This window comes from Mustelus asterias, chromosome 23, assembly GCF_964213995.1.
Source record: "Mustelus asterias chromosome 23, sMusAst1.hap1.1, whole genome shotgun sequence".
Taxonomy (NCBI): Eukaryota; Metazoa; Chordata; class Chondrichthyes; order Carcharhiniformes; family Triakidae; genus Mustelus; species Mustelus asterias.
In genome coordinates, this window is record NC_135823.1 from 58,187,904 (window position 1) to 58,215,688 (window position 27,785).

At 45.1% G+C, this 27,785-nt stretch overlaps 1 protein-coding gene across 1 annotated transcript in view; it reads right to left on the minus strand.

Moving 5' to 3' along the window:
* Positions 1-27,785, minus strand: part of LOC144510817 (acyl-coenzyme A synthetase ACSM3, mitochondrial-like) — a 52,785-nt gene that overhangs the window by 12,457 nt on the left and 12,543 nt on the right. The window contains exons 5-9 of the mRNA XM_078240739.1: positions 26,727-26,883; positions 22,536-22,615; positions 18,596-18,719; positions 9,453-9,533; positions 5,043-5,144 (exon numbers count right to left, since the gene is read on the minus strand). Coding sequence (XP_078096865.1) covers positions 5,043-5,144; positions 9,453-9,533; positions 18,596-18,719; positions 22,536-22,615; positions 26,727-26,883 — 544 coding nt within the window. The remainder of the gene's footprint in view (positions 1-5,042; positions 5,145-9,452; positions 9,534-18,595; positions 18,720-22,535; positions 22,616-26,726; positions 26,884-27,785) is intronic.

Sequence of the window (27,785 nt, forward strand, 5' to 3'; positions counted from 1 at the left end):
AGTATTGGAACGACGGAGGTTGAGGGGTGACCTGATTGAAGTCCACAAGATTATGAGGGACATGGACAGAGTGGATAGTTGGAAGCTTTTTTCCAGGGTGGAAGAGTTAATTACTAGGGGGCACAGCTTTATGGTGCGAGGGGCAAGGTTTAAAAGAGATGTACGAGGCAGGTTTTTTTACACAAAGGGGGACGGGTGCCTGGAACTCGCTGCTGGGGGAGATAGTGGAAGTGGACACGATAGTGACTTTGAAGGGGCATCTGGACAAGTACATGAATAGGATTGGAATACGGGCAGCATGGTGGCACAGTGGTTAGCACTGTAGCCTCACAGTGCCAGGGACACGGGTTCAATTCCCAGCTTGGGTCACTGTCTGTGTGGAGTCTGCACATTCTCCATATGTCTGCGTGAGTTTCCTCCGGCTGCTCCAGTTTCCTCCCACAGTCCGAAAGACGTGCTAGTTAGGTGCATTGACCGAACAGGCGCCAGAGTGCGGCGACTAGGGGATTTTCACAGTAACTTCATTGTAGTGTTAATGTAAACCTTACTTGTGACTAATAAAAATGACTTTAACTTTAATAGAGGGATATGGTCCCCGGAAGGGTAGGGGGTTTTAGTTCAGATGGACAGCATGGTCAGTGCAGGCTTGGAGGGCCGAAGGGCCTGTTCCTGCGCTGTAATTTTCTTTGTTCTTTGTATTCACCAATTTTGGATCTGAGGAACCCTTTGTACTGTCCACTTTTTGAAATACTGCATCTTTACGGTAATACCAATAAAGGTCTGTCTGTAGCAGGCATCTTATTTTACAAGGTAAGATTTCTGTTCTGAGTGTACAGTTAGTGGGGAATCCCTGCAATGTTAGTTCTTAAGAAACCCTGATCACATCTGGAAGGATCTCTGTTACATCAGTCAATTAACCGAGTGATGGTAGTCAAAAAGTGACGAGAGATTGCCTCCCTGGATTCACACTTACAATCCTGATTCTTAATCATGCAAGAAAACTTATTCAATGCTACGATGAATGTTATCAAGGTAGATCATTTTTTTCAAAGTTAAAGTTAAAGTTTAGTCACAAGTAGGCTTACATTAACACTGCAATGAAGTTACTGTGAAAATCCCCTAGTCGCCACACTCCGGCGCCTGTTCGGGTACACTGAGGGAGAATGCAGCATAGCCAATGCACCTAACCAGCACATCTTTGGACTAGCATGGGTTAGAGTAAGAAAATATGTGTGGGCAGCAGCTTAATGGGAACGGAGTCAAAAGAACAGTTAAGAGAATAGGGGAGAATGGATAAAGTGAGTTTGGAGAGGACAGGGGGCAGGGTGTTAAATTTGGAAAAATTACACTGGTTTTGTACAAGTATGGGGGAACCTTAGGGAGGATAGTTTTAAAGTTTATTTGTTTGTGTCACAAGTAGGCTTACATTACAATGACGTTACTGTGAAAATCCCCTAGTTGCTGCAATCTGGCGCCTGTTCGGGTACACTGAGGGAGAATTTAGCATAGCTAATGCACCTAACCAGCACGTATTTTGTACTGTGGGAGGAAACCGGACCACCCGGAGGAAACCCACACAGACACGGGGAGAAAGTAAGTGCAGACTCCGTGCAGACAGTGATTCAAACCGGGAATTGAACCCAGGTCTCTGGCGCTGTGAGGCAGCAGTGCTAACCACTGTGCCAACGTGCTGCCCCCGATTAGCAAAGGAAAAGGAGAATGCAGTGGAGACTGAATGAATTGCCCCAATTAATGTATGCGATTGCGATGTAGAACATAGAACATTACAGCGCAGTACAGGCCCTTTGGCCCTCGATGTTGCGCCGACCAGTGGAACCAATCTAAAGCCCTTCTAATCTACACTATTCCAATATCATCCATATGTTTATCCAATAACCATTTGAATGCTCTTAATGTTGACGAGTCCACTACTGCTGCAGGCAGGGCATTCCACACCCTTACTACTCTCTGAGTAAAGAACCTACCTCTAACATCTGTCCTATATCTCTCACCCCTCAATTTAAAGCTCTGTCCCCTCGTGCTAGCCATCACCATCCGAGGAAAAAGGCTCTCACTATCCACCCTATCTAATCCTCTGATCATCTTGTATGCCTCTATAAGTCACCTCTTAGCCTTCTTCTCTCTAACGAAAACAACCTCAAGCCCCTTAGCCTTTCCTCATACGATTTTCCCACCATACCAGGCAACATCCTGGTAAATCTCCTCTGCACCCTTTCCAACACTTCCACATCTTTCCTATAATACCGCGACCAGAACTGTACGCAATACTCCAAATGCGGCCGCACCAGAGTTTTGTACAGTTGCAGCATGACCTCCTGGCTCCAAAACTCAATCCCTCTACCAATAAAAGCTAACACACCGTACGCCTTCTTAACAACCCTATCAACCTGGGTGCCAACTTTCAGGGATCTATGCACACTGACACCTTCATCTACACTACCAAGTATTTTACCATTGGCCCAGTACTCTGTATTCCTGTTACTCCTTCCAAAGTGAATCACCTCACACTTTTCCGCATTAAACTCCATTTGCCACCTCTCAGCCCAACTCTGCAGCTTATCTATGTCCCTCTGTAACCTGCCACTTCCCTCCGCACTGTCTACAACTCCACTGACTTTAGTGTCATCCGCAAATTTACTAATCCATCCTTCCACTCCCTCATCCAGGTCATTAATAAAAATGACAAACAGCAGTGGCCCCAAAACAGATCCTTGCGGTACACCACTACTAACTGAACTCCAGGATGAATATTTCCCATCAACCACCACCCTCTGTTTTCTTACAGCTAGCCAATTCCTGATCCAAACCACTAAATCACCCTCAATCCCATGTGTCCGTATTTTCTGCAAAAACTTACCATGGGGAACCTTATCAAACGCTTTGCTGAAATCCATATACACCACATCAACCGCTTTACCCTCACCCACCTCTTTGGTCACCTTCTCAAAGAACTCAATAAGGTTTGTGAGGCACAACCTACCCTTCACAAAACCATGCTGACTATCCCTAATCAAATTATTCCTTTCGAGGTGATTATAAATCCTATCTCTTATAATCCTTTCCAATACTTTGCCCACAACAGAAGTAAGGCTCACCGGTCTATAATTACCAGGGTTGTCCCTACTCCCCTTCTTGAACAAGGGGACAACATTTGCTATCCTCCAGTCTTCTGGCACTGTAGACAATGACGACACAAAGATCAAAGCCAAAGGCTCTGCAATCTCCTCTCTAGCCTCCCAGAGAATCCTAGGATAAATCCCATCCGGCCCAGGGGACTTATCTATTTTTACCCTTTCCAGAATTGCTAACACCTCCTCCTTATGAACATCAATCCCATCCAGTCCAAGAGCCTGCATCTCAGTACTCCCCTCAACAACACTGTCCCTCTCCAGTGTGAATACCGACGAAAAATATTCATTTAGTGCCTCTCCTATCTTTTCAGACTCTACGCCCAACTTCCCACTGCTGTCCTTGACTGGCCCTAATCTTACCCTAGTCATTCTCTTACTCCTGACATACCTATAGAAAGCTTTAGGGTTTTCCTTGATCCTACCTGCCAAAGACTTCTCATGTCCCCTCCTGGCTCTTCTTAACTCTTTCTTTAGGTCCTTCCTGGCTAACTTGTAACTCTCAAGTGCCCTAACTGAGCCTTCACGTCTCATCTTAACATAAGTCTCCTTCTTCCTCTTCACAAGAGATTCAACCTCCTTAGTAAACCACGGTTCCCTCACACGTCTGCTTCCTCCCTGCCTGACAGGTCTCGCCTAATCGCATCATAATTTCCTTTCCCCCAGCTATAACTCTTGCCCTTTGGTATATACCTATCCTTTTCCATTGCTAAGGTAAACGTAATCGAATTGTGGTCACTTTCACCAAAGTGCTCACTTACCTCCAAATCTAACACCTGGCCTGGTTCATTACCCAGTACCAAATCCAATGTGGCCTCGCCTCTTGTTGGTCTATCTACATACTGCGTCAGGAAGCCTTCCTGCACACATTGGACAAAAACCGACCCCTCTAAAGTACTCGAACTATAGCTTTTCCAGTCAGTATTTGTAAAGTTAAAGTCCCCCAGTACAACTACCCTGTAACACTATCAGTGATGCATGCTGTCCTTAAATATATTGAACTTGCAATTTATTACTATACCTTATCTGAACTGGTTCGGTCATTGTACCTTTAGCAGGGCTGCATCCAAATCCACTGAATAAAGTGCATTTAGAGTCATTGCCACCTCCCACTGAACAGTTCACCTGGGTATTTACAGATGGTCAAGTACTGAAACAGATCCCCTTTTCCTGTAGCATTTGTTCTACCTGAAAGACTGGCATCCTGGTTCTTGCTCCACTTCTTAAAGATACTTGACAAACTTCCTGATTACAAATGACCAACATTAACCTTTCCTTTTAAATTTTCCCACCAAACACATGGAAGTACCAAGGCAAGAGAGTTGGGAGTTTGCCCACATTTTAAAAAATCAGGCTGGTGTCAAGAGTTCCATTGAGGTCACTGCATGGTAGGGCATACATTAAATATACACCCCTCCTGCTAGTCAGTGACCCAAAGATGTGCAGGTTAGGTGGATTGGGCATGCTAAATTGCCCCTTAATGTCCAAAGATGTATAAGTTAGGGGATTAGTGGGGTAAATGCATGGGGTTACAAGGATAGGTTGGGGGTGGGCTTGGTTATGATGCTCTGTTAGAGAGTCGGTGCAGACTTGATGGGCCAAATGGCCTTCTTCTGCACTCTAGGGATTCTATGATCTAACAGGAAAATATTTGCTACTCTTACAGGAAAAATAGCAAGAATCCTCCAGACTCCAGGTTTTAGGAGTCCCAGGTGAAATGATTTGGGTAAATCTCAAGGTAGTTTCATTGCATAATTCACCACTAAATAAGCCGCCTCACTAAATCAAGAAAGTCAGATTCATCAATGAACACAAAGTACGTTACATGAAATAATTATCAGTTGTATAATCTAGAAAGATTTCAGTGAAGTACTTGAAATAGGGTTACTGTACAATGTATCCAGTAAAGAGGTTGAACGGTCTAACGGGCTTCAGTTTAATGGCAATTTCACCTTCCGTTCCAGGAGGAACCACATTGCATTTCTCATTAACAATCTGAAACAAGAACAACAAGAATTCTAAAAACGTGCAAATGGTCGCAGAAACAATCATTTCAATAAAATACTTTTGGATTGTTTGCTAAGTAGGAGTGCCATAGCTCAGGTTTGCTGTGAAGTGTAATGTGAAGGGGGCAGTCACTATGATGGGGGTGTACCCCAGGCCTCCCCAACAGCCCACGGGAAGTCGAAGAACGGATATGTAAGCAGATTCTGTACAGATGTAGAAACAATAGAGTTGTTGTAGTGGGAGACTTTAATTTTCCTCATATTGACTAGAAATCCCTTAGGGTTAGGGATCCGGATGGTGAGGAATTTGTTAAGTGTGCCCAGGAAGGCTTTTTGGAACAATATGTGGATTGTCTGACTAGAGAGGGGGCTACACTGGACGTAGTACTAGGGAATGAACCCGGCCAGGTCATCAAAGTTGCAATGGGGGAACACGTAGTGAAGAGTGACCACAATTCTGTAAGCTTTAGGATACTGATGGAAAAGGACGAGTGTTATCCGAGGGTTAAAGTGCTAAATTGGAGGAAGGCTAACTACAACCGGATTAGGCAGGATTTGGAGGCTGTTGTTTGGGAGAGGCTGTTTGAGGGTAAATCCACATTTGGCACGTGGGAGTCTTTTAAGGAGCAGTTGATCGGAGTGCAGGACAAGCAGGTGCCTGTGAAAAGAAAGGACAGGAAAGGCAGGATTTAGAAACCGTGGATGATCAGGGAAATTGTGAGTCTAGTCAAAAAGAAAAAGGATGCATACATGAGGTCGAGACAACTAAAACCAGATGAAGCATTTGAAGAATGCAGGGAAAGTAGAAAACAGGGAGTAAGGAGGGCAAAAAGGGGTCACAAAATGTCCTTGGCAGACAGGATTAAGGAGAATCCCAAGGCATTTTATACATATATTAGAAACAAGAGGGTAGCTAGAGAAAGAGTTGGTCCACTCAAGGACAAAGGAGTGAAATTATGTGTAGGACCAAAGGAAGTGGGTGAGATCCTTAATGAGTACTTTGCATCGGTATTCACAAAGGAGAGGGACACGTTGATTGATGGTGTCTCGGAGGGGTGTGTAAACCCTTTTGAACAAGTCATCACTACGAGGGAGGAAGTGTTAGGTGAATTAAAAAGCATGAAGGTAGACAAATCCCCAGGGCCAGATGGCATCTATCCCAGATTACTGAGGGAGACAAGAGATGAAATTGCTAGGCCTCGAACAGAAATCTTTGTTTACTCGTTGGCCACTGGTGAGGTCCCAGAGGATTGGAGGATAGCCAATATTGTCCTGTTACTTAAGAAGGGTAGCAAGGATAACCTGGGTAATTATAGGCCAGTGAGTTTGATGTCAGTGACAGTGAAATTGTTGGAGAAGATTCTTAGAGATAGCTTCTTTACACATTTGGAACTGAATGGTCTTGTTAGCGACAGGCAGCATGGTTTTGTACGAGGGAGGTCATGTCTCACGAATTTAATTGCGTTTTTTGAGGAGGTGACAAAAATGATTGATGAGGGAAGGGCTGTGGATGTTGTCTACATGGACTTTAGTAAGGCATTTGACAAGATCCCTCATGGCAGGCTGGTGCAAAAGATTAAATCTCATGGGATCAGGGGTGAACTAGCGAGATGGATTCAGAACTGGCTTGGCCATAGAAGACAGAGGGTAGCGGTGGAAGGGTGTTTTTCTGAATGGAGGTCTGTGACTCGTGGTGTTCTGCAGGGATCAGTGCTGGGACCTCTGCTATTTTTAATAAATATAAATGACTTGGAAGAAAATGTAGCTGGTCTGATTAGCAAGTTTGGGAATGATACTGAGATTGGCGGAGTTGTGGATAGTGTTGAAGATTGTCTGCGAATACAGCAGAATATAGATAGGCTGGAAAATTGGGCGGAGAAATGGCAGATGGAATTTAATCTGGACAAATGTGAGGTGATGCATTCGGGTGGGAGCTATAAAATAAATGGCAGAACCATCAGGAGCAGAGACACACACAGAGATCTGGGAGTACAGATCCTTAAAAGTGGCAGCACAGGTGGAAAAGATGGTGCAGAAAGCATATGGCATGCTTGCCTTCATCGGACAGGACATCGAGTACAAAAGTTGGCAAATTATGTTACAGTTATATAAAACATTGGTTAGGCCACATTTGGTGTCCAATTCTGGTCACCACACTACTAGAAGGACGTGGAGGCTTTGGAGAGAGTGCAGAACAGGTTCACCAGGATGTTGCCTGGTATGGAGGGTATTAGCTATGAGGAGAGATTGAATAAACTGGGATTATTATCCCTGGAAAGACGGAGGCTGAGGGGTGACCTGATAGATGTTTATAAAATTATGAGGGGTATAGATAGGGTGAACAGTTGGAAGCTTTTTCTCAGGGCAGAAATGACAATTACAAGGGGGCACGAGTTCAAGATAAGGGGGGAAAGGTTTAGTGGAGATGTGCAGGGGAAGTTTTTTACACAGAGGGTGATGGGGGCCTGCAATGCACTGCCAAGTGAGGTGGTTGAGGCAGATACGTTAGCGACATTTAAGACTTACCTGGATAGACAAATGAACAGATGGGGAATGGAGGGACCTAAGTGGTTGGTCTAGATAGGACAACCTGATCGGCACAGGCTTGGAGGGCCAAAGGGCCTGTTCCTGTGCTGTACTGTTCTTTGTTCTTTGTGCGGTGGTCCTGTTTTCTGAAGGAATGCTCACAGAAATTTTAAAAAGACCTTTGCCTCTTCTCCCCATGCTGTTATCTCCTGTCAGGTCCTGCTATCAGGTTTAGCACCACAACAGACTCTGTCAGTTAGGCATTGCTGCACCAATGACATAACTGAGCTGTGAATTTTCCATGTGCCCGCCTAAGGTGGGGGGCCCTTCCCATACGTAACCTGAGGCAAGTTCAGATGGAACACATTGGGAAAGTGCCATGTTTTCACTGGTCACCTGGATGGCACGGTGGCACAGTGGTTAGCACTGCTGCCTCACAGCGCCAGGGATCTGGGTTTGATTCCCAGCTTGGGTCACTTTCTATGCGGAGTTTGCACGTTCTCCGTGTCTGCGTGCATTTCTCCGAGTGCTCAGGTTTCCTCCCACAGTCCAAAAGACATTCTGGTTAGGAGCATTGGCCATGCTAAATTCTCCCTCAGTGTCCCCGAGCAGGCGCCAGAGTGTGGCGACTGGGGGATTTTCACAGTAACCTCATTGCAATGTTAATGTAAGCCTACTGGTTATACTAATAAATAAACTTGCATGGATGAAGGTTATCATGCAGATACCAAGGTTAGGCCACATTTGGAATACTGTGTCCAATTATGGTCACCACGCTACCAGAAGGACGGGGATGCTTTGGACGGAGGACAGGATAGGTTTACCAGGATGTTGCCTGGTATGGAGGGTATTAGCTTTGAGGAGAGACTGAATAAACTGGGATTGTTCTCCCTGGAAAGACAGAGGCTGAGGGGCGACCTGATAGAAGTTTATAAAATTATGAGGGGCATAGATAAGGTGAAAATTTGGAAGCTTTTTCCCAGGGTAGAAATGACAATTACAAGGGGAACAAGTTCAAGGTAATACGGGAAAGGTTCAGTAGAGATGTACGGGGGGAAGTATTTTACACAGAGGGTGGTGGGGACCAGGAATGCACTGCTAAGTGAGGTGGTTGAGGCAGATACGTTAGCGACATTTAAGACTTATCTGGATAGACACATGAACAGACGGGGAATGGAGGGATACAGGCAGTCGGTCTAGATAGTACAATGTGATTGGCGCAGGCTCGGTGGGCCGAAGGGTCTGTTCCTGTGCTGTACTGCTCTTTGTTCTTTGCATTTTGCATGACCTCGACCTTATAGACTGTCTCTTTGTGCTTGGCACTCAAAGTTTAGTTTGGTCATGCCAATTTGGGTCACTGGTGATAGTTTCACCTCTGAATTAGAAAGTTGTGAATTTCAAGGATTTGTGTAAATTATCTAGCGTGACATTTCAGTGCAGTACTGAGAGAGTGCTGCAGTATTTGAGAGAGTGCAGTGAAGGCACATGTCTTACAAAACTGGTGAGCAAAAACTATTTTTAATGGAAGCAGGGTCTGTCAGCAGAGCATACCAATTGAAAGGAACCAGAGGCTAGATGAGAAACCTTATTTTTTGTTGAGATCTAGAATGCACTGCTTGAATAAGTGATATGAGCTACTTTATTGTACTAACGCACTGCAATTTCTTATTGTTATCTCGGAAACACAACAGCCCAAAGTCCTGGGGAAAATAATAATCATTGCGGCTCAGGATTTGGATCATTAATGGGAGTTTTTAAAGACAGTGCTGACCTGCACATCATACCCTGGAGCTGGCTTCCCCATTGAACCACGCTTAATCTTCATGCCTTTGAAGGTTGCACAGATCAAAACCTAAAATGGTAATTATGGATAAGAGCAAAGCTAATTGTAATCACAATGCTTAAGAGCGCAAAACAACATAAAGTAAGAGAAAATATACTTCAGATACGTCTTAGTTAACCAATGCATTTGAAATGTAACTTCAGTTGTCAGTGGAGGACATAGAAATATAAAAACTAGAAGCAGGAGGAGGCCATTTGGCCCTTCTCCACCATTCATTTTGATAATCAAATTCAATATCCCCCTTTCCCCCCATCTCCCTTGATCCCTTTGGCCCCAAAAGCTATATCTAATTCCTTCTTGAAATCACACAATGTTTTGGCCTCAAATGCATTCTGTGGTCGTGAACTCCACACATTCGCCACTCTCTGGGTGAAGAAATTTCTCCTCACCTCAGTCCTAAAAGGTTTACCCCTTATCCTCAGACTATGACCCCCAGGTCTGTAGGGGATGTAATAACTGGAAATGAGAAAATGGCTGAGGCATTGAACAGGTATTTTGTGTCGGTCTTCACAGTGGAAGACACAAATAACATGCCAGAAATTGATGGCAGGAAGGCTATGGCAGGTGAGGACCTAGAAGCTATCATTATCACAAAAGAGGTAGTGTTGGGCAAGTTAATGGGGCTAAAGGTAGACAAGTCTCCTGGTCCTGATGGAATGCATCCCAGGTACTAAAAGAGATGGCGGGAGAAATAGCAAATGCACTAGTGGTAATTTACCAAAATTCGCTGGACTCTGGGATGGTTCCCGCAGATTGGAAAACAGCAAATGTGACGCCGCTGTTTAAAAAAGGAGGTAGACAAAAGGCGGGTAACTATAGGCCGGTTAGCTCAACTTCTGTAGTAGGGAAAATGCTTGAATCTGTCATCAAGGAAGAAATAGCGAGACATCTGGATATAAATTGTCCCATTGGTAAGACGCAGCATGGGTTCATAAAGGGCAGGTCATGTTTGACTAATTTGGTGGAATGTTTTGAGAACATTACATGTGCAGTGGACAATGGGGAATCTGTGAATGTGGTGTATCTGGATTTCCAGAAGGCATTTGACAAGGTGCCGCACCAAAGACTGCTACATAAGATAAAAGTGCACAGTGTTATGGATAATGTATTAGCATGGATAGAGGATTGGTTAACTAACAGAAAGCAAAGAGTGGGGGTAAATGGGTGTTTTTCTGGTTGGTGATCAGTGACTAGTGGTGTGCCTCAGGGATCAGTGTTGGGACCGCAATTGTTTACGTTTGACATAGATGATTTGGAGTTGGGGACCAAGTGTAGTGTGTCAAAATTTGCAGATGACACTAAGATGGGTGGAAGAGCAAAGTGTGCAGAGGACGCTGAAAGTCTGCAAAGGGATATAGATAATCTAAGTGAGTGGGTGAGGGTCTGGCAGATGGAGTACAATGTTGGTAAATGTGAGGTCATCCATTTTGGTAGGAATAACAGCAAAATGGACTATTATTTAAATGGTAAAAAATTGCAGCATGCTGCTGTGCAGAGGGACCTGGGTGTCCTTGTGCAGGAATCTCAAGGAGTTGGTTTGCAGGTGCAGCAGGTAATTAAGAAGGCAAATGGAATTTTGTCCTTCATTGCTAGAGGGATGGAGTTTAAAAACAGCGAGATTGTGTTGCAGCTGTATAAGATGCTGGTGAGGCCACACCTGGAGTACTGTGTGCAGTTTTGGTCTCCTTACTTGAGAAAGGATATACTGGCACTGGAGAGGGTGCAGAGGAGATTCACTAGGTTGATTCCGGAGTTGAGAGGGTTGGCTTATGAGGAGAGACTGAGTAGACTGGGGCTATACTCATTGGAATTCAGAAGAATGACGGGAGATCTTATAGAAACATATAAGATTGTGAAGGGAATAGATAAGATAGAAGTTTGGAAGCTGTTTCCACTGGCGGGTGAAACTAGAACTAGGGAGCATAGCCTCAAAATAAGGGGAAGCAGATTTAGGATTGAGTTGAGGAGGAACTTCTTCAAACAAAGGGTTGTGAATCTGTGGAATTCCCTGCCCAGTGGAACAGTTGAGGCTACCTCATTGAATGTTTTTAAGGCAAGGATAGATACATTTTTGAACAGTAAGGGAATTGAAGGTTATGGTGAGCGGGCGGGTAAGTGGAGCTGAGTCCACAAAAAGATCAGCATGATCTTATTGAATGGCGGAGCAGGCTCGAGGGGCCAGATGGCCTACTCCTGCTCCTAGTTCTTATGTTCTTATGTTTGGACTTCCCCACCATCGGGAACATTCTTTCTGAATCTACCCTGTCTAACCCTGTTAGAATTTTATAAGTTTCTATGAGATCCCCTCTCACTCTACTAAAGTCCAGTGAATAGAATCCTAACCAACTTAGTCTCTCCTCATATGACAGACCTGCCATCCCAGGAAACAGCCTGGTAAACCTTCGCTGCACTCCCTCTATAGCAAGGACATCCTTCCTCAGATAAGGACACCAAAACTGCACACAATAAGACAGATGTTCATAAATCCCATGAAACTGCTCTCTTTGTTGATTTTGTTTCAAACATCAGCATAAATGTCAGCAGATCTGCAACCACATCAATCACAACTCAGGATGTACGCAAGGATATGGAGCACTTGGCTGAGTGTGCTTGAGATGGTTGTACTCAGTTCCACAGGATAAGACGACCCATAAATTGATAAATTGTGGGTGGCACAGTGGTTAGCACTGCTGTCTCACAGCACCAGGGACCTGGGTTTGATTCCCGGCTTGGGTCTCTGTCTGTGCGGAGTTTGCACGTTCTCCCCATGTCTGCCTAAGTTTCCTCCGGGTGCCCCAGTTTCCTCCCACAGTTCAGTTGATTGACCACAATAAATTGCCCCTTAGTATCAGGGGGATTAACCGGGTAAATACGTGACATTATGGGGATAGGGCCTGGGTGGGATTGGTGCAGGCTCGAGGGGCTGAATGGCCTCCTTCTGCATTGTAGGGACCGTAAGCTAATACCAAACCATCAGTTTTACTCAGAAATCTAACAAATGCCGTTGAAATAAAAAATCTCTTGGCTCAGGAGCCGACATGTGTTATACATTACCTCCGCAGCGATACCCATATCCATGACTGAATAAAACAACCCTGCAATATGTGGAAAAGTGACCTATTCTCTCAGTATTGATATCTAGTACTTTGAAGATTAAGTATATGAAGTAAACATATATACATATTCTATGCATCAGAGGCACTGGGAGGGATTTCCTAGCCCTTTCCACTGGCAGAATCTTCCTGTTCCACTGAAGGTGACCCCGTGGCAGGTACCCTGGTAGTGGGATGGGGGAGCCACGCAAAACATGGTAGACATCGGAGGAACTGGAAGATCTGGGGTTGTAGATGGCTTTCCTGCTCAGATGCCATCTGAGACCCTCATCCCGCCACAATTGGTTATCAACTGCTAGGGGACAGGGGAGCCGTCATGAAGGGAACTCAAAAAGCAACTTGGGCTCCCAGGAGGCGTCCCTTGTTCAAAGGTACTCAGCACCTGATCAAAGGACAGGGTATTGGGTATGTGTGGGTGCACTGAAAGCTACCCCATTGCTATTGCCACCAACACCCTTCAGCCCTCCTCCACGACCCCCATCCCACTCTGCCCTCACTTACCTTTGGCATCATTGATTGTGGGCCCAGGGTGGGTGTGTTGCCAGCAGCTCCTACCACTCCTGGTGGACCTTACGGCAATGGAGAGCCGCTGGCCTCTAATTGGCTGGCAGCTCTCGGGAGACTGGAGTTCTGCCACTCCCTTTATCACAGGGAAGGCCCCACGCTGGCCACTTGACTGCCTGGTGGCCATTTAATATGGGGTGAGCCTTCCACAGCAAAGGTGCAGGTGTTTTTTCAGAGGCTAAGTATTGAGCTTAACTTTAGCTAATACAAAGACTTCCGACTACAGTATCCTGGTGAAAGATGTTCTTGATTGACCAATCCTGGGAGAGTAGGATTGGGCAGTCCAACACTTGTCTGAAGTTACATCACTGTGGCGCACAATCACACAACTTCCAAAAGACATTTTACCTGCCTTCTGGCTCATCCCAGTCAGAAATGAACCAATCATCATTAGTACAAGTCAATCATTTTTAGTAAATGTTATCGACCTTGGCCAATTACAGCTATTCTCTGACAGCATGGGAATAATGAGATCTAATGATTTCTGCCTATTTTTCCCATGGCCACCTGTTGCCTGTTCCAGACTCTCTTATCTGGCTGAAGGCTTTGGCTATTCATTAGCGGAATTTCACAGTAACTTCATTGCAATGTTAACTTAAGCCTTCTTAGTGACTAATAAATTAACTTTAATTTACTTTAAAAAGGTAATCTGGGTTCACTAGCTTTGCCCTTGGCTTATGAATTGTCTAGAGTCCATGCCGATAAGAGCTATGCTTTTGCGAGTGTATTGTTATAAAGAATGTGGTTCACTTTACTAGCCTGTTTCCCATGATGCCTTAGAACTCTGTGCCATTAGCCAAGCTGGAACACACTTTTCAGAAATACAGGTTTAAATTCTCTAACTGTGGTTATATGTGTTTCTATGCAGACGGTACCTCTATAAAATTATGTATAAGGCAGTCTGTAATTCTCATCCTAAGCTAATATACTCTGTTCTAATACTCTTCATTAGTCTTTTAAATCCCGGAGTAATTTGAAGTCCTGTAACAAAATGTGACGTTGGTTCCCCAGCCAGTGGGCAAGACCCCTGTTGCAAACATTAAGTTCTGCCCTATGTCTCTCCTTTCACACAGCAGAGTAACACTACATCAGGAACATAGTAGCGCTCCCCAAGTCTAGCTTTGCTTTCAACGAAAGAAATATTTCATACAACATTCCCATAATTTTAAGGGTGGTCTAGTTAACTATTGGAAGATGGGACAGCAGCGGAGTGACTAATCGAAGCATTCCACTCCCATGTAAAGGCAAATCCAAACGGCTTGCTGTATTGTTAATGCACTTTGTGATCAATAAAATTGTTACTGTGTATTTCCAGAATATATTGTCTTGTCTGATTCATTGACGCTCAGAATAAGGATCTGGATCCAGACTTGTTAAGTTCACTATCATATTCAGATTACCTACAGTGCAGGAGGAGACCATTCAGCCCATCGAGCCTATACCAACAACAATCCTACCCAGACCTCATCCCCGTAACCCTACACATTTACCCTGCTAATCCCCCTGACCCTAAGGGGCAATTTAGCATAGCCAATCCACCTAATTCACACGTCTTTGGAGTGTGGGAGGAAACCGGAGCACCCGGAGGAAACCCACGCAAACACAGGGAGAACGTGCAAACTCTGCACAGACAGTGACCCAAGGCCGGAATTAGACCTGGGTCCCCAGTGCTGTGAGGCAGCAGTGTTAACCACTGGGCCACCGTGTCCTATATTATGCTCAACTGTTACGTTCTGTTTAATTAAAGTGATACTCCTAACTATTCCTCCAAATCCAGATTCAAAAGGAATCAGTTTTCATAGCCATTGCCTACAAATTTGAACACAGTAAGAAGTTTAACAACACCAGGTTAAAGTCCAACAGGTTTATTTGGTAGCAAATGCCACTAGCTTTCGGAACAGGGCTGTCCCTTCGTCAGGTGGAGTGGAGAAATGCTCACAAACAGGGCATACAGAGACACAAAGTCAATTTAACCTGGTGTTTTGAGACTTCTTACTGTGCCTACCCCAGTCCAACGCCGGCATCTCCACATCATTGACACGGGGAGAACGTGCAAACTCCACACAGTCATCTGAAGCCAGAATCGAACCCAGGACGCTGGCGCTGTGAGGCAGCAATGCTAACCACTGTGCCACCGTGCTGTCCTGGGTTCGAATCCCACCACGGCAGATGGTGAAATTTGAATTCAATAGAAATCTGGAATTAAGTACCTAATGGTGACTGTGAAACCATTGTCAATTGTTGCAAAAACACATCAGGTTCATTTAGGGAAGGAGGTCTGTCTTCCTCACCTGGTTTGGCCTATATGTGACTCCAGTGTAATGTCCACATCCCATGAATGAATAAAAAGAATACGGGCCTAGCTAACCCACGGCCCGTGTACTGCTTGATAAAATAAGTATTTTTTCTCCCATAACTCCCACTTTTAGCCTTGCTACAGGCTCCTGAGCCGTCATAGAATCATCATAGAATCTACAGTGCAGAAGGAGCCATTTGGCCCATCGAGCCTGCACAATCCCACCCCGGTCCTAGCCCTGTAACCCCATATAATTATCCTCCTAGTCCCCCTGACACTAAGGGGCAATTTATCATAGCCAATCAGCCTAACCTTTTGAATGGGGTAGGGCCAGTGACTACTCACTAACTACTGACATAGTTATTACTTTTTAGCTTGCCTCCTCCTAAGCTATGTTTGTCGATTCTTGTTAAGTTTGAGACTACTGGGGAGGTAGCTCCAAAGAAGTGACACCAAAGGCAAGCCACAGGAACAATCAGGTTAATTGAAGAACTGTATTCCTTGCACTCCAGCACTCAAGTGCCCGTAGGGGCGGTTTCCCGGGCAAATCACTGCAATCTCTGGGTCACCTGACCCATAGAGTCATAGAGTCATTGAGGTTTTCAGCATGGAAACAGGCCATTCAGCCCAACATGTCCATGCTGCCCTTTTTTTTAAACCCCTAAACTAATCCCAATTGCCCGCATTTGGCCCATATCCCTCTGTACCCATCGTACCCATGTAACTGTCTAAATGCATTTTAAAAGACAAAATTGTACCCGCCTCTACTACTACCTCTGGCAGCTTGTTCCAGACACTCACCACCCTCTGTGTGAAAAAATTGCCCCTCTGGACACTTTTGTATCTCTCCCCTCGCACCTTAAACCTTCTAGTTTTAGACTCCCCTGCCTCTGGGAAAAGATATTGACTACCTGCTGATCTGTGCCCCTCATTGTTTTATAGACCGCTATAAAATCACCCCTCAGCCTTCTACACTCCAGAGAAAAAAGTCCCAGTCTATCCAGCTTCTCCTTATAACTTAAACCATCAAGTCCCAGTAGCATTCCAGTAAATCTTTTTTGCACTCTTTCTAGTTTAATAATATCCTTTCTATAATAGGGTGACCAGAACTGTACACAGTATTCCAAGTGTGGCCTTACCAATGTCTTGTACAACTTCAACAAGACGTCCCAACTCCTGTATTCAATGTTCTGACTGATGAAACCAAGCATGCCGAATGCCTTCTTCACCACTCTGTCCACCTGTGACTCTACTTTCAAGGAGCTATGAACATGTACCCCTAGATCTCTTTGTTCTGTAACTCTCCCCAATGCCTACCATTAACTGAGTAAGTCCTGCCCTGGTTCAACCTACCAAAATGCATCACCTCGCACTTGTCTAAATTAAACTCCATCTGCCATTCGCTTAAAGGGGCGACGCCACACATAACAATTCTCCTACCAGGTTCTGTTGCACTTTCTGACTGTGGTGTCCCATTGCTGGCATGAACCCTTCAGTAAATTACCGCTGCTGCTACCTTGTTTTGTATGAAGGTTGCATGGCCTATCTTATCTAGAGATACCACAGTCTGACTCCAATAGTTAATTCAAACTTTTTAAACAATATTAGATGGGTAACAGAGTAGGTATGTCTCTCATGAGTACAACACTGTTCCATCCTCTCTCCCGAGTCTCTAGCACATGACTCCTCATGCACTGTTAAATCATGAACTACATCACTCACTACTATAACTATTTTATTGACGCATTATACTACATTTAGTTTAGTTTTCTAGTATGTGACATTAGTGTACCTTTAAGAGTTTTTAAAAAATCATGCTCTCTGCAGCTCAGAGCCTTAGCTGATGTCATGGATGCCGGGTTGTCTAATAGGAGCCCTTTTATTGCTCCTAGTGGTTTAAGTGGGGTTTGTTTATTTTTACTCTGGGTTGTTTTATAATCCTGAATTGTCAGGACAAAGAATGTTTGCGGGTCAGCTCTTTCATTTTCAGTTCCGAGCTGCAGGTTTTAGTTTTAGAAGGGACATCAAGTTGGAAAGGAGTCTTTCTCTCTCTCTCTCTCTCTCTCCCTGGGTTTTGGAAGTTCTGCTATTTGGTTTTAGTTTCGGAAGGGAGTGGACATCAGACTGAAAGCAATGTCTCTCTCACTCTCTATAAAAGCAAATTACTGCGGATGCTGGAATCTGAAACCAAAAGAGAAAATGCTGGAAAATCTCAGCAGGTCTGGCAGCATCTGTAAGGAGAGAAAAGAGCTGACGTTTCGATAACAGATGACCCTTTGTCCAAGGGTCATCTGAACTCGAAACGTCAACTCTTTTCTCTCCTTGCACATGCTGCCAGACATGCTGAGATTTTCCAGCATTTTCTCTTTTGGTCTGTCTCACTCTCTCTCCCTAGTTTTGTGAAGTTCTGCTGGCTAGCTGAAAACTTTCTTAGAGTAGAAATTCTGCTGTTGGTGGCTTGACCAGAGTCTCTCCCTGGTGTTCTGGGAAGCTGTTTTGACTTCAAACTGTTCTGAGTCTATGCAGACTTCAACCAAAGGACTCAATTCCAGTATCACGCGAGCATTAGTCTTTGCTGTGTTAAACATGTGGAAGGGTTTTGTCTAAAGGAAGTTTTTGTTTGATTGGAACATCTTAGATCTTTGTTAAGGGTTAAACATTATTGTGGTTGTTTTGTTTTCATTTGTAATTGATATAAATTATTTTCATCCATGTTAATTATATTCTTAAATAAACTTTGTTTGATAAAAGCTCCCTAGTGGTTCATTTGAGTCATACCTGAAGTGAAACATATCATGCTCATCCTAGCCTAATTCAAGATGCAATACTTATGATCCAGGTGGGCTCCATAAAACACTTTGGAGTTACTGACCTGAACCATAACAAGTGCCATTGACTATCTTGATGCTACCTTGATAAAAGTCTCCTCTTGGTCACCTTCCTTACCCTGGCTCAAGGTTATCTTTGTTCTGTTTCTTAAGGTTCAAGATTTGCCTTCCTAAGTTACAGGGCCCTCTACTTCATTACCAAGCTGGCTGGTTTTCTTTCTTCCTTCATTAAAGGTACAAAACCTGTTGGCTCAAGCTTGAAGCACTTACAGTCTCAGTCTGGCCATATCCTTCATAGATGTCTAAGCCTGTCTGTTCTTTCCATTTCTCCATCACTTCAGGGTTGGTGGGTTCACCACCAGTCACACAGTGCTGGAGGCTTTTGAATCTGTAACTAAAATATAAAAAAAAAATCAGCACCAATCTCTTTTTTTAGACGCCAGTTCTCAATATATCAAACGTCGGAAAAAATACTGGGCAGAATTTTCCGCTCCGGAGACTGGTAGCTCTTTCATTTTCAGTTCCGAGCTGCAGGTTTTAGTTTTAGAAGGGACATCAAGTTGGAAAGGAGTCTTTCTCTCTCTCTCTCTCTCTCCCTGGGTTTTGGAAGTTCTGCTATTTGGTTTTAGTTTCGGAAGGGAGTGGACATCAGACTGAAAGCAATGTCTCTCTCACTCTCTATAAAAGCAAATTACTGCGGATGCTGGAATCTGAAACCAAAAGAGAAAATGCTGGAAAATCTCAGCAGGTCTGGCAGCATCTGTAAGGAGAGAAAAGAGCTGACGGTGGCGGGTAGGAAAGTTGGCATGGTTCCTGCCCGCGGGTGGGGCAGGTTGCTGCTGCTTTTCACCTCATGGTGTATGCAAGAAGATGCAGAATGTTGTATTTCATGGCGGGGTGGGCGGGAATTCATCTGCTCCACCGTTATCTCATCAGGTTGCATCGGGCTCCTTATTTAAGCAGCAACTGTGCACACATTCACTCCCTGCAGCCCCAACACCACCGAGGCAAACGCCAGAATGGACCCCACAAGAGACAAACCATTTGCGCCCAAGTGCAATGACTGGCGACACTTCTCTAGGCAGTTCAGGAGCGACGGGAGGTTCGTAACACCCATGTCAGGAGCTGTAGGGCATAGAATCCCTACTGTGCAGAGGGAGGCCATTCAGCCCATCGGGTCTGCACCGACAACAATCCCACCCAGGCCCTATCCCTATTCATGGATGATATTGGAATAGTGTATGGATGATATTGGAATAGTGTAGATTAGAGGGGCTTTAGATTGGTACCACTGGTCGGCGCAACATCGAGGGCCGAAGGGCCTGTACTGCGCTGTAATGTTCTATCCCCGTAATCCCACATATTTACCCCGCTAATCCCTCTAACCTACGCATCCCAGGACACTAAAGGGCAATTTAGCATGGCCAGTGCACCTAACCCGCACATCTTTGGAATGTGGGAGGAAACTGGAGCACCCGGAGAAAACCCATGCAGACACGGGGAGAACGTGCAAAATCTACACAGACAGTGACTCAAGCCGGGAATCGAACCCAGGTCTCTGGAGCTGTGGGGCAGCAGTGCTAACCACTGTGCCCCCGTGCCAACCATACCGTCCACCAAGCTCACTGCCAATGCCCGGGTGGAGGTTGCCAGGGTGGTCAGTGCCTATGCACCTCAGCAGAGAACTGCTATCCAGTGCCAAGCAAGGATGAATGATCCCTTCTCCTCCGCCAGGGTAAGTCAACCTTCTCCTCACTCTCAACTCTCACATGGCCATCAGGCACTCGCAGGGTCACACTCCATATGGATGTCTCTCTCCAGGAGTCTGGGCGGGGCTCTGGCGCCCCCCACAGGGAGAAGGAGCATCAGCCAGGCACCTAGATCGTCTAGTCATTCCTGTAACCCCAGAAACCCCAGCTTTTCAGGCCAAGGAGGGTGCACCTACACCACAACAGGAGACAAACAAATATGGTTCCCAACATGGCGCGGTGGGCAAGCCAAACCACCATGAAAGTCGGGAGAGGAAGATTGTAATCCTTCGTTTAACAAACCTTTGGCCACAATCTGAATTTTTTGGTTTCGCACACCACAACCAAGACCGGAAAATCCCACCTATTGATAATTTTTTGGAATATTGAGGATATGTTAAAGCCCCTGTAGGGTCGGACACATCTATATTTCAGATATTGGGAACATGTTTTAATTTCATAAAAATACAAGCATCCAAAGCGGATAAAATCAGGAATTGGGTGATTCAATTGCTTTTTAATGCATTCATGGGATGTTGGCTAGGCCAGCACTTATCACCCATCCTTGATTGCCCTTGAGAAGGTGGTGGTGAGCTGCCTTCTTGAATTGCTGCAGTTCATGTGGTGTAGGTACACCCGCACTGCTGTTAAGGAGGGAGTTCCAGGATTTTGACCCAGCGACAGTGAGGAACGGCGACATATTTCCAAGTCAGGATGGTGAGAGGCTTGGAGGGGAATCTCCAGATGCTGCTCTTGTCCTTCTAGATGGTCGGTATCGGGGGTTCAGAAGGTACTGTCTAAGAAGTCCCGGTGAGTTCCTGCAGTACATCTTGTAGATGGTACGCACTGCTGTCACTCTTTGTTGATGGTGAAGGGATTGAATATTTGTAGAACGGGTGCCAATTAAGTGAACTGCTTTGCCCTGGATGGTGTCAAGCTTTAAGTGTTGTTGGAGCTGCCCTCACCCAGGCAAGTGGATAGTATTCCATCACACCCTGACTTGTGCCTTGTCGATAGTGGACAGGCTTTGGGGAGTCAGGAGGTGAGATACTCATGCAGGATTCCCAGTGTTTGACCTGTTCACGTAGCCACAGCACTTATATGGCTAGTCCAGTTCAGTTTCTAGCCAATGGTAACTCTTAGGATGTCGACTGTGGGAGATTCAGTGATGGGAATGCCATTTAATGTCAAAGGACAATGATTAGATTCTCTCTCTTGTTGGAGGTGCTCATTGTCTGGCACAAATGTTACTTGCCACTTGTCGGCCCAAGCCTGGATATTGTCCAGGTCTTGCTGCGTTTGATCATGGACTGCTCCAGTATCTTAAGGAGTCATGAATTGTGCTGAACATACATCTCCATTTCTGACCTTATAATGTAGAGAAGGTCATTGATGAAGCAACTGAAGGTGATTGGGCCTTGGACACTACCCTGAGTCTACAGTGATGTCCTGGAGCTGAGATGGTTGACCTCCAACCACCACAGCAGAATTACGATTACAAAACAGAAATGATTTAAATCCGTGCTCTTGCTTTATTTGTGATAATTTGGACTAGTTTGTGTGCCTACCCCAGCAGTCTGAACCCTCTTCTGCATCCTTAACTAAATAGTTTTGGATTGGCATCTGTTGTAGAAATAAAGTACAAAGACGTGCTAGAAAAGAGCTATGCACAAGCCTTAGCTCAAATCATTTACAATGTGCTGACCTCCATATAACGTCTAACTAAACTGCAGGACTAAACTGGGGCGGCACGGTGGCACAGTGGTTAGCATTGCTGCCTCACAGCGTCAGGGACTCGGGTTTAATCCCCGGCTTGGGTCACCTTCTGTGTGGAGTTTGTACGTTCTCCCTGTGTCTCCAGGTACTCTGGTTTCCTCCCACAGTCTGAAAGACGTGCTGGTTAGGTGCATTGACCTAAACAGGCGCCGGAGTGTGACGACGAGGGGAATTTCACAGTAACTTCATTGCAGTGTTAATGTAAGCCTACTTGTGACTAATAAATAAACTTTAACTTTAGGAAAGGTTTCAGTCTAAAATCATAGATATCATAGAAACCCTAGATATCATAGAAACAGTGCAGACGAGGCCATTTGGCCTATCGAGTCTGCACCGACAACAATCCCACCCAGGCCTTATCCCCGTAACCCCACATATTTACCCTGCTAATCCCTCTAACCTACACATCCCGGGACACTGAGGGGCAATTTAGCATGGCCAATCCACCTAACCTGGACATCATTTGGAGAATACTTGTCTTAAGAAAATAAGATTACCAACAACAATGGAGTAGTTAGCAAAGGGAATGGGGCACTGTGCCGAACCGGGAAGGGTTGGGGTGGCTTTAAGGAGTCCTTTGCCTGAGTACAGGCAACAGGGTGATGTAGGTGGATTTAAATAGTTGTTACATGTGGTGGATTAAAATGGATGGCAAACAAAGAATGATGAGAAAACTAATACTGTACCTACTGACATCATTTTGTAAAAGCATCTGATATGCAGTAGACGTTGAACAGAAGGTTGTTATTGGGTACTTGGATAAAATCTAGGAGAACATTTAAAAAAAAATGATCATCCAGATACCAATTGCAATAATAAACATCAATCTTCAAAGAATATCATGCCTCAGACAGAGATGTTCTGGATACCACAAATAAGCAGCACAATGACCCTGGCCTGTGTATATTACAAAACATATGTTTGCATTTTTAAAATTAGCAAATGAAATTCATTACAATCTTCCTGCTACAGTACCAGAATTGCCATTCTCCACATGGAAAGACCTGGTTTCCATCCTTCTTCACTTAACTATGGGTTACTGTCTGCACGTTCTCCCCATGTCTGCATGGGTTTCCTCCGGGTGCTCCGGTTTCCTCCCACAGTCCGAAAGATGTGCTGGTTAGGTGCATTGCCCATGCTAAATTCTCCCTCAGTGTACCCGAACAGGCGCCGGAGTGTGGCGACTAGGGGATTTTCACTTCATTGCAGTGTTAATGTAAGCCTACTTGTGACAATAATAAATAAACTTTAACATTGAATCCATAGAATCCCTACAGTGCAGAAGGAGGCCATTTGGCCCATCGAGTCTGCACTGACCACAATCCCCCCAGGCCCTGTTCCCATAACCCCTTATATTTACGCAGCTAATCCCCCCTGACGCGAGAGTTAATTTAGCATGGCCAATCAAAGATAACCCACACATCTTTGGAGTGTGGGAGGAAACCAGAGCACCCAGAGGAAACCCACGCCAACACGGGGAGAATGTGCAAACTCCACACAGACAGTGGCCCCAGGCCGGAATTGAACCCGGGTCCCTGGCGCTGTGAGGCAGCAGTGCTAACCACTGTGCCATCGTGCCGTCCCAGGGACAAGTATAGGAATGTGTAGGCTGTATGGTCAGGCTTGTGTGAGGATGCATGACACACAAAATGTAGTAAAAAAAATGAACATAAAAGTCCTGAAAGGATAATGAGGTGAGTAATTAAATGGAAATAAAAATATCATTGCCAATATAGTACCTCCTTCAGCAGACAACTAGACCAAATATATTCAGGGGTGCTACTGTCAGACTTCCTATTCCTGTCAGGATCCTGTCAACATCATAGATCCCCAGCCAGGGGCCTAGTTATTAAGGCTTTCAACTGGCTCCAATTTAGGAAAATAAAAACAGGAGCGCACACAGGAGCAGTAAACACAGTAGCGTTGATGACAATGGGGACAAGGGGGGGAATTTTCCCATCTCCCCCCTCCCGCCACAGGAATCGTGGCATGCTTGGGGATAGGTGGGGGTGGGGCTGGGGGACATGGAAAGGCCTGTTGCCCTCAGGTGTGATTTTACGGTTTTGGGGCGAACATGGTTGGAAAGTCCCGCCCAAGAAAAGTTGCAACGAGGAAAGAAATTCTCTTGAGGCGAGATCAGAAAAGAAACACAGGTGACATGTGTGTCCTTGTGTTCTCCTTGCAAATGTGAGAGAGGTAACAGAAGAAACCCAGTCCCTAACCCAGGCGAATTCAAGCTTTGCAGACCAACAATCTAGAGAGCATTAAGCAAAGTAAAGTTTATTTATTGGTCACAAGTAGGCTTACATTAACGCTGCAATGAAGTTACTGTGAAAATCCCCCAGTCGCCACACTCCAGCGCCTGTTCGGGTACACTGAGGGAGAATTTAGCATGGCCAATGCACCTAACCAGCACATCTTTTGGACTGTGGTGGGAAACCGGAGCACCTGGAGGAAACCCACGCAGACACGGGGAGAATGTACAGACTCCGCCCAGGCAGTGACTCAAGCCAGGAATCGAACCCGGGTCCCTGGCGCTGTGAGGCAGCAGTGCCACCATGCCGCCCCGTTCTTTGAGAGGAAAAACCAATGTTTGTCACAATGGCAGAAACCAAACCTTTTTCAGGCAGCTTTCGTATCAAAAGAGATGTGGCAATTCTACTGGTAATGAGGGGACGTGAAGCATCATTATCAAAGCATAGCCTTGAGGGTGCAGTGGTTCAAGAAGGCAGCTCAGCACAACCTCTGAGGGCAATTAGGGATGGGTAATAAATGCTGGCCTTGCCAGCGACTCCACATCCCATGAATGAATAAAAAAGTTGTGGCCCATCACGTATTCTGCATCAATAACATGCAATAGCTTTCCCTTCGGATATAATGGAAAACTGTTGGTCGTGGCTGATAAAACCATTAGTTTTAAACATGTGCCTGAAGTGAAAATTATTACCAACTGATGCGCGATATAACTCACGAGGCCAGAGATGCTCGAGGAAATAAAGGCTTTTATTGACTACTACAATAGAGCTACCATATATAATACACGATCCCAGACTGAGGGGTCCCAGACAGAGCAGTGACCTTTATACCTCTCCCAGGAGGCGGAGCCCGACTGGGATGTACCATAATAACTATAATACAGGTAGAACAGCCCAACCCTAACCCCAACAGTAACATGTAGAACAACCCAACCCTAACCCCAACAGCAACATATATACAGACTCATAGTACTGGCCAGACCCTGGCTCAGTACTACCTGGTGGGAACCAACGATGGTTCACCACACCAACACATTATTCTATCAGAGACTACCTCCTAAGAGTTGAGGAAATGGTCGAGAGCTTCAAGTTTGCAGGTGTCCAGATCACCAACAATCTGTCCTGGTCCCCTAATTCCGACACTATAGTTAAGAAATCCCAACAACGTCTCTACATTCTCAGGAGACTAAGAAATTTGGTATGTTCGCTACGACTCCCTCCAACTTTTACAGATGCTCCATAGAAAGCATTCTTTCTGATTGTATCACAGCTTGGTATGGCTCCTGCTCTGCCCAAGATCGCAAGAAACTACAAAGGGTCGTGAATGAAGCCCAGTCCATCACACAAACCAGCCTCCCATGCATTGCCTCCATCTGCACTTCCCGCTGCCTCGGAAAATCAACCAGCATAATTAAGGACCCCACACATCCCGGACATACTCTCTTCCACCTTCTTCCATCGGGAAAAAGATTCAAAAGTCTGAGGCCATGTAGCAACCGACTCAAGAACAGCTTCTTCCTTGCTGCCGTGAATGGACCTACCTCGCATTAAGTTTATCTTTCTCTACACCCTAGCTATGACTGTAACACTACATTCTGCACCATCTCCTTTCCTTCTCCCCTATGTACTCTATGTATAGTGTGCTTTGTCTGCATAGCGTGCAAGAAACAATAATTTTCACTGTATCCCAATACATGTGACAATGATAAATCAAATCAAACTCAATGTGGGTAGGACTTGAGGAAACAATGTTCACCAATAGCAGCACTTAATCAGAATAAAGAGTGCCGATGTACATTTTCCACACTGCAGCCATTTAATCATTGATTAGAAATTCAATTGAAGTAAAAAGAATCAAACATGTGAAATTTACACAAAGACTTTCAAAACATGCTTTTCTTTCTGGTTCGAACTTGCAATGAATCAATTAGAATAACTTATTGGAAACATATTTACCAGAGGCAGAAGTTGGTAATCAAGTGCTGTGCTTTGATTAGGAAGGCATGATGTGGAGATGCTGGCGTTGGACTGGGGTAAACACAGTAAGAAGATCCTGGTTGAGGCCGTCCTCATGTGTGCGGAACTTGGCTATCAGTCTCTGCTCAGCGACTCTACGTTGTTGTGTGTCGTGAAGGACGCCTTGGAGAACGCTTACCCGGAGATCAGAGGGTTCATGTCACACTATTTGTAACCCCCACGACTTGCCTGGGCTTGCAAAATCTCACTAACTGTCCTGGCTGGAGACAATACACATCTCTTTAACCTGTGCTTAACCCTCTTTCCACTCACATTGTCTGTACCTTTAAGACTTGATTACCTGTAAAGACTCGCATTCCAACCATTATCTTGTAAATTGAGTTTGTGTCTTTATATGCCCTGTTTGTGAACTGAAATCCCACTCACCTGATGAAGGAGCTCTGAAAGCTAGTGGCTTGTGCTACCAAATAAACCTGTTGGACTTTAACCTGGTGTGAGATTTCTTACGTTGATTAGGAAGGCCATAGCATGGAAGCGAATGGAAAGTGCTTTGTGCATGCGATTGGTTTTGCTGGTAGAAATGGAGTCAACAGCAACCATATCATTACGTTTCATTGAAAAAAAGAGCAGTCACTGTTTGCTTACTTCCAAGGTAGCTTTGGGTTCAAACCGTGCCACCTTATGGGCAAAAACACAGGATCCTTGAATCCACGGTCCAAAGATGCTACCCCATGCAGCCTTCGCCCAGCCAGTGTCTGCAGTATTCCACATCACATCTGACAGAGTGAGATCCAACCAGTACCTGGTGAAGGGAATTATCACAGTCACACTTCTGCCCCATTGGATTACAGCAAGGACATTCAATATGATTAGAGGTGATCTTGAGCTCCAACTCTCATTTTCCCACCCATTCCCCCTTTCCCTTAATTCCCCGAGAGAAAATTCTGTCTCTCCCAGCCTTACACATATTCAACGATGGAGCATCCATAACTCTGTGGGACAGAGGATTCCAAAGATTCACAAGCAAACCTTTGAGTGAAGTAATTTCTCTTCTTCTCAGTCCTAATTGATAGGCCCATTATCCCGAGACTGTGTCCCTGTGTATTAGACTCCTCAATTAGCGGAAACAGTCTGTCTCAGCGTCTATTCTACCCAGCTCCCTCAGAAATGAGATCACCTCTTGTTCTTCTAAACTCTAGACAATATAATCCTAATTTACTCACCCCACATCCCAGAGACTATTGAACCTTTGCTGTAACGCCTTCAATGCAAGTATCCTTTTTCAAATGTGGAGATCAAAACTGCACACAGTATTCCAGATGTGGTCTCACCAAAACCCTATACAATTGCAGCAAGACTTATTTGAGAAAGGATATACTGGCACTGGAGGGGGTGCAGAGGAGATTCACTAGGTTGATTCCGGAATTGAGAGGGTTGGCTTATGAGGAGAGACTGAGTAGACTGGGGCTATACTCATTGGAATTCAGAAGAATGAGGGGGGGATCTTATAAAAACATATAAGATTATGAAGGGAATAGATAAGATAGAAGCAGGGAAGTTGTCTCCACAAGCAGGTGAAACTATAACTAGGGGGCATAGCCTCAAAATAAGGGGAAGCAGATTTAGGACTGAGTTGAGGAGGAACTTCTTCACACAAAGGGTTGTGAAGCTGTGGAATTCCCCACCCAGTGAAACAGTTGAGGC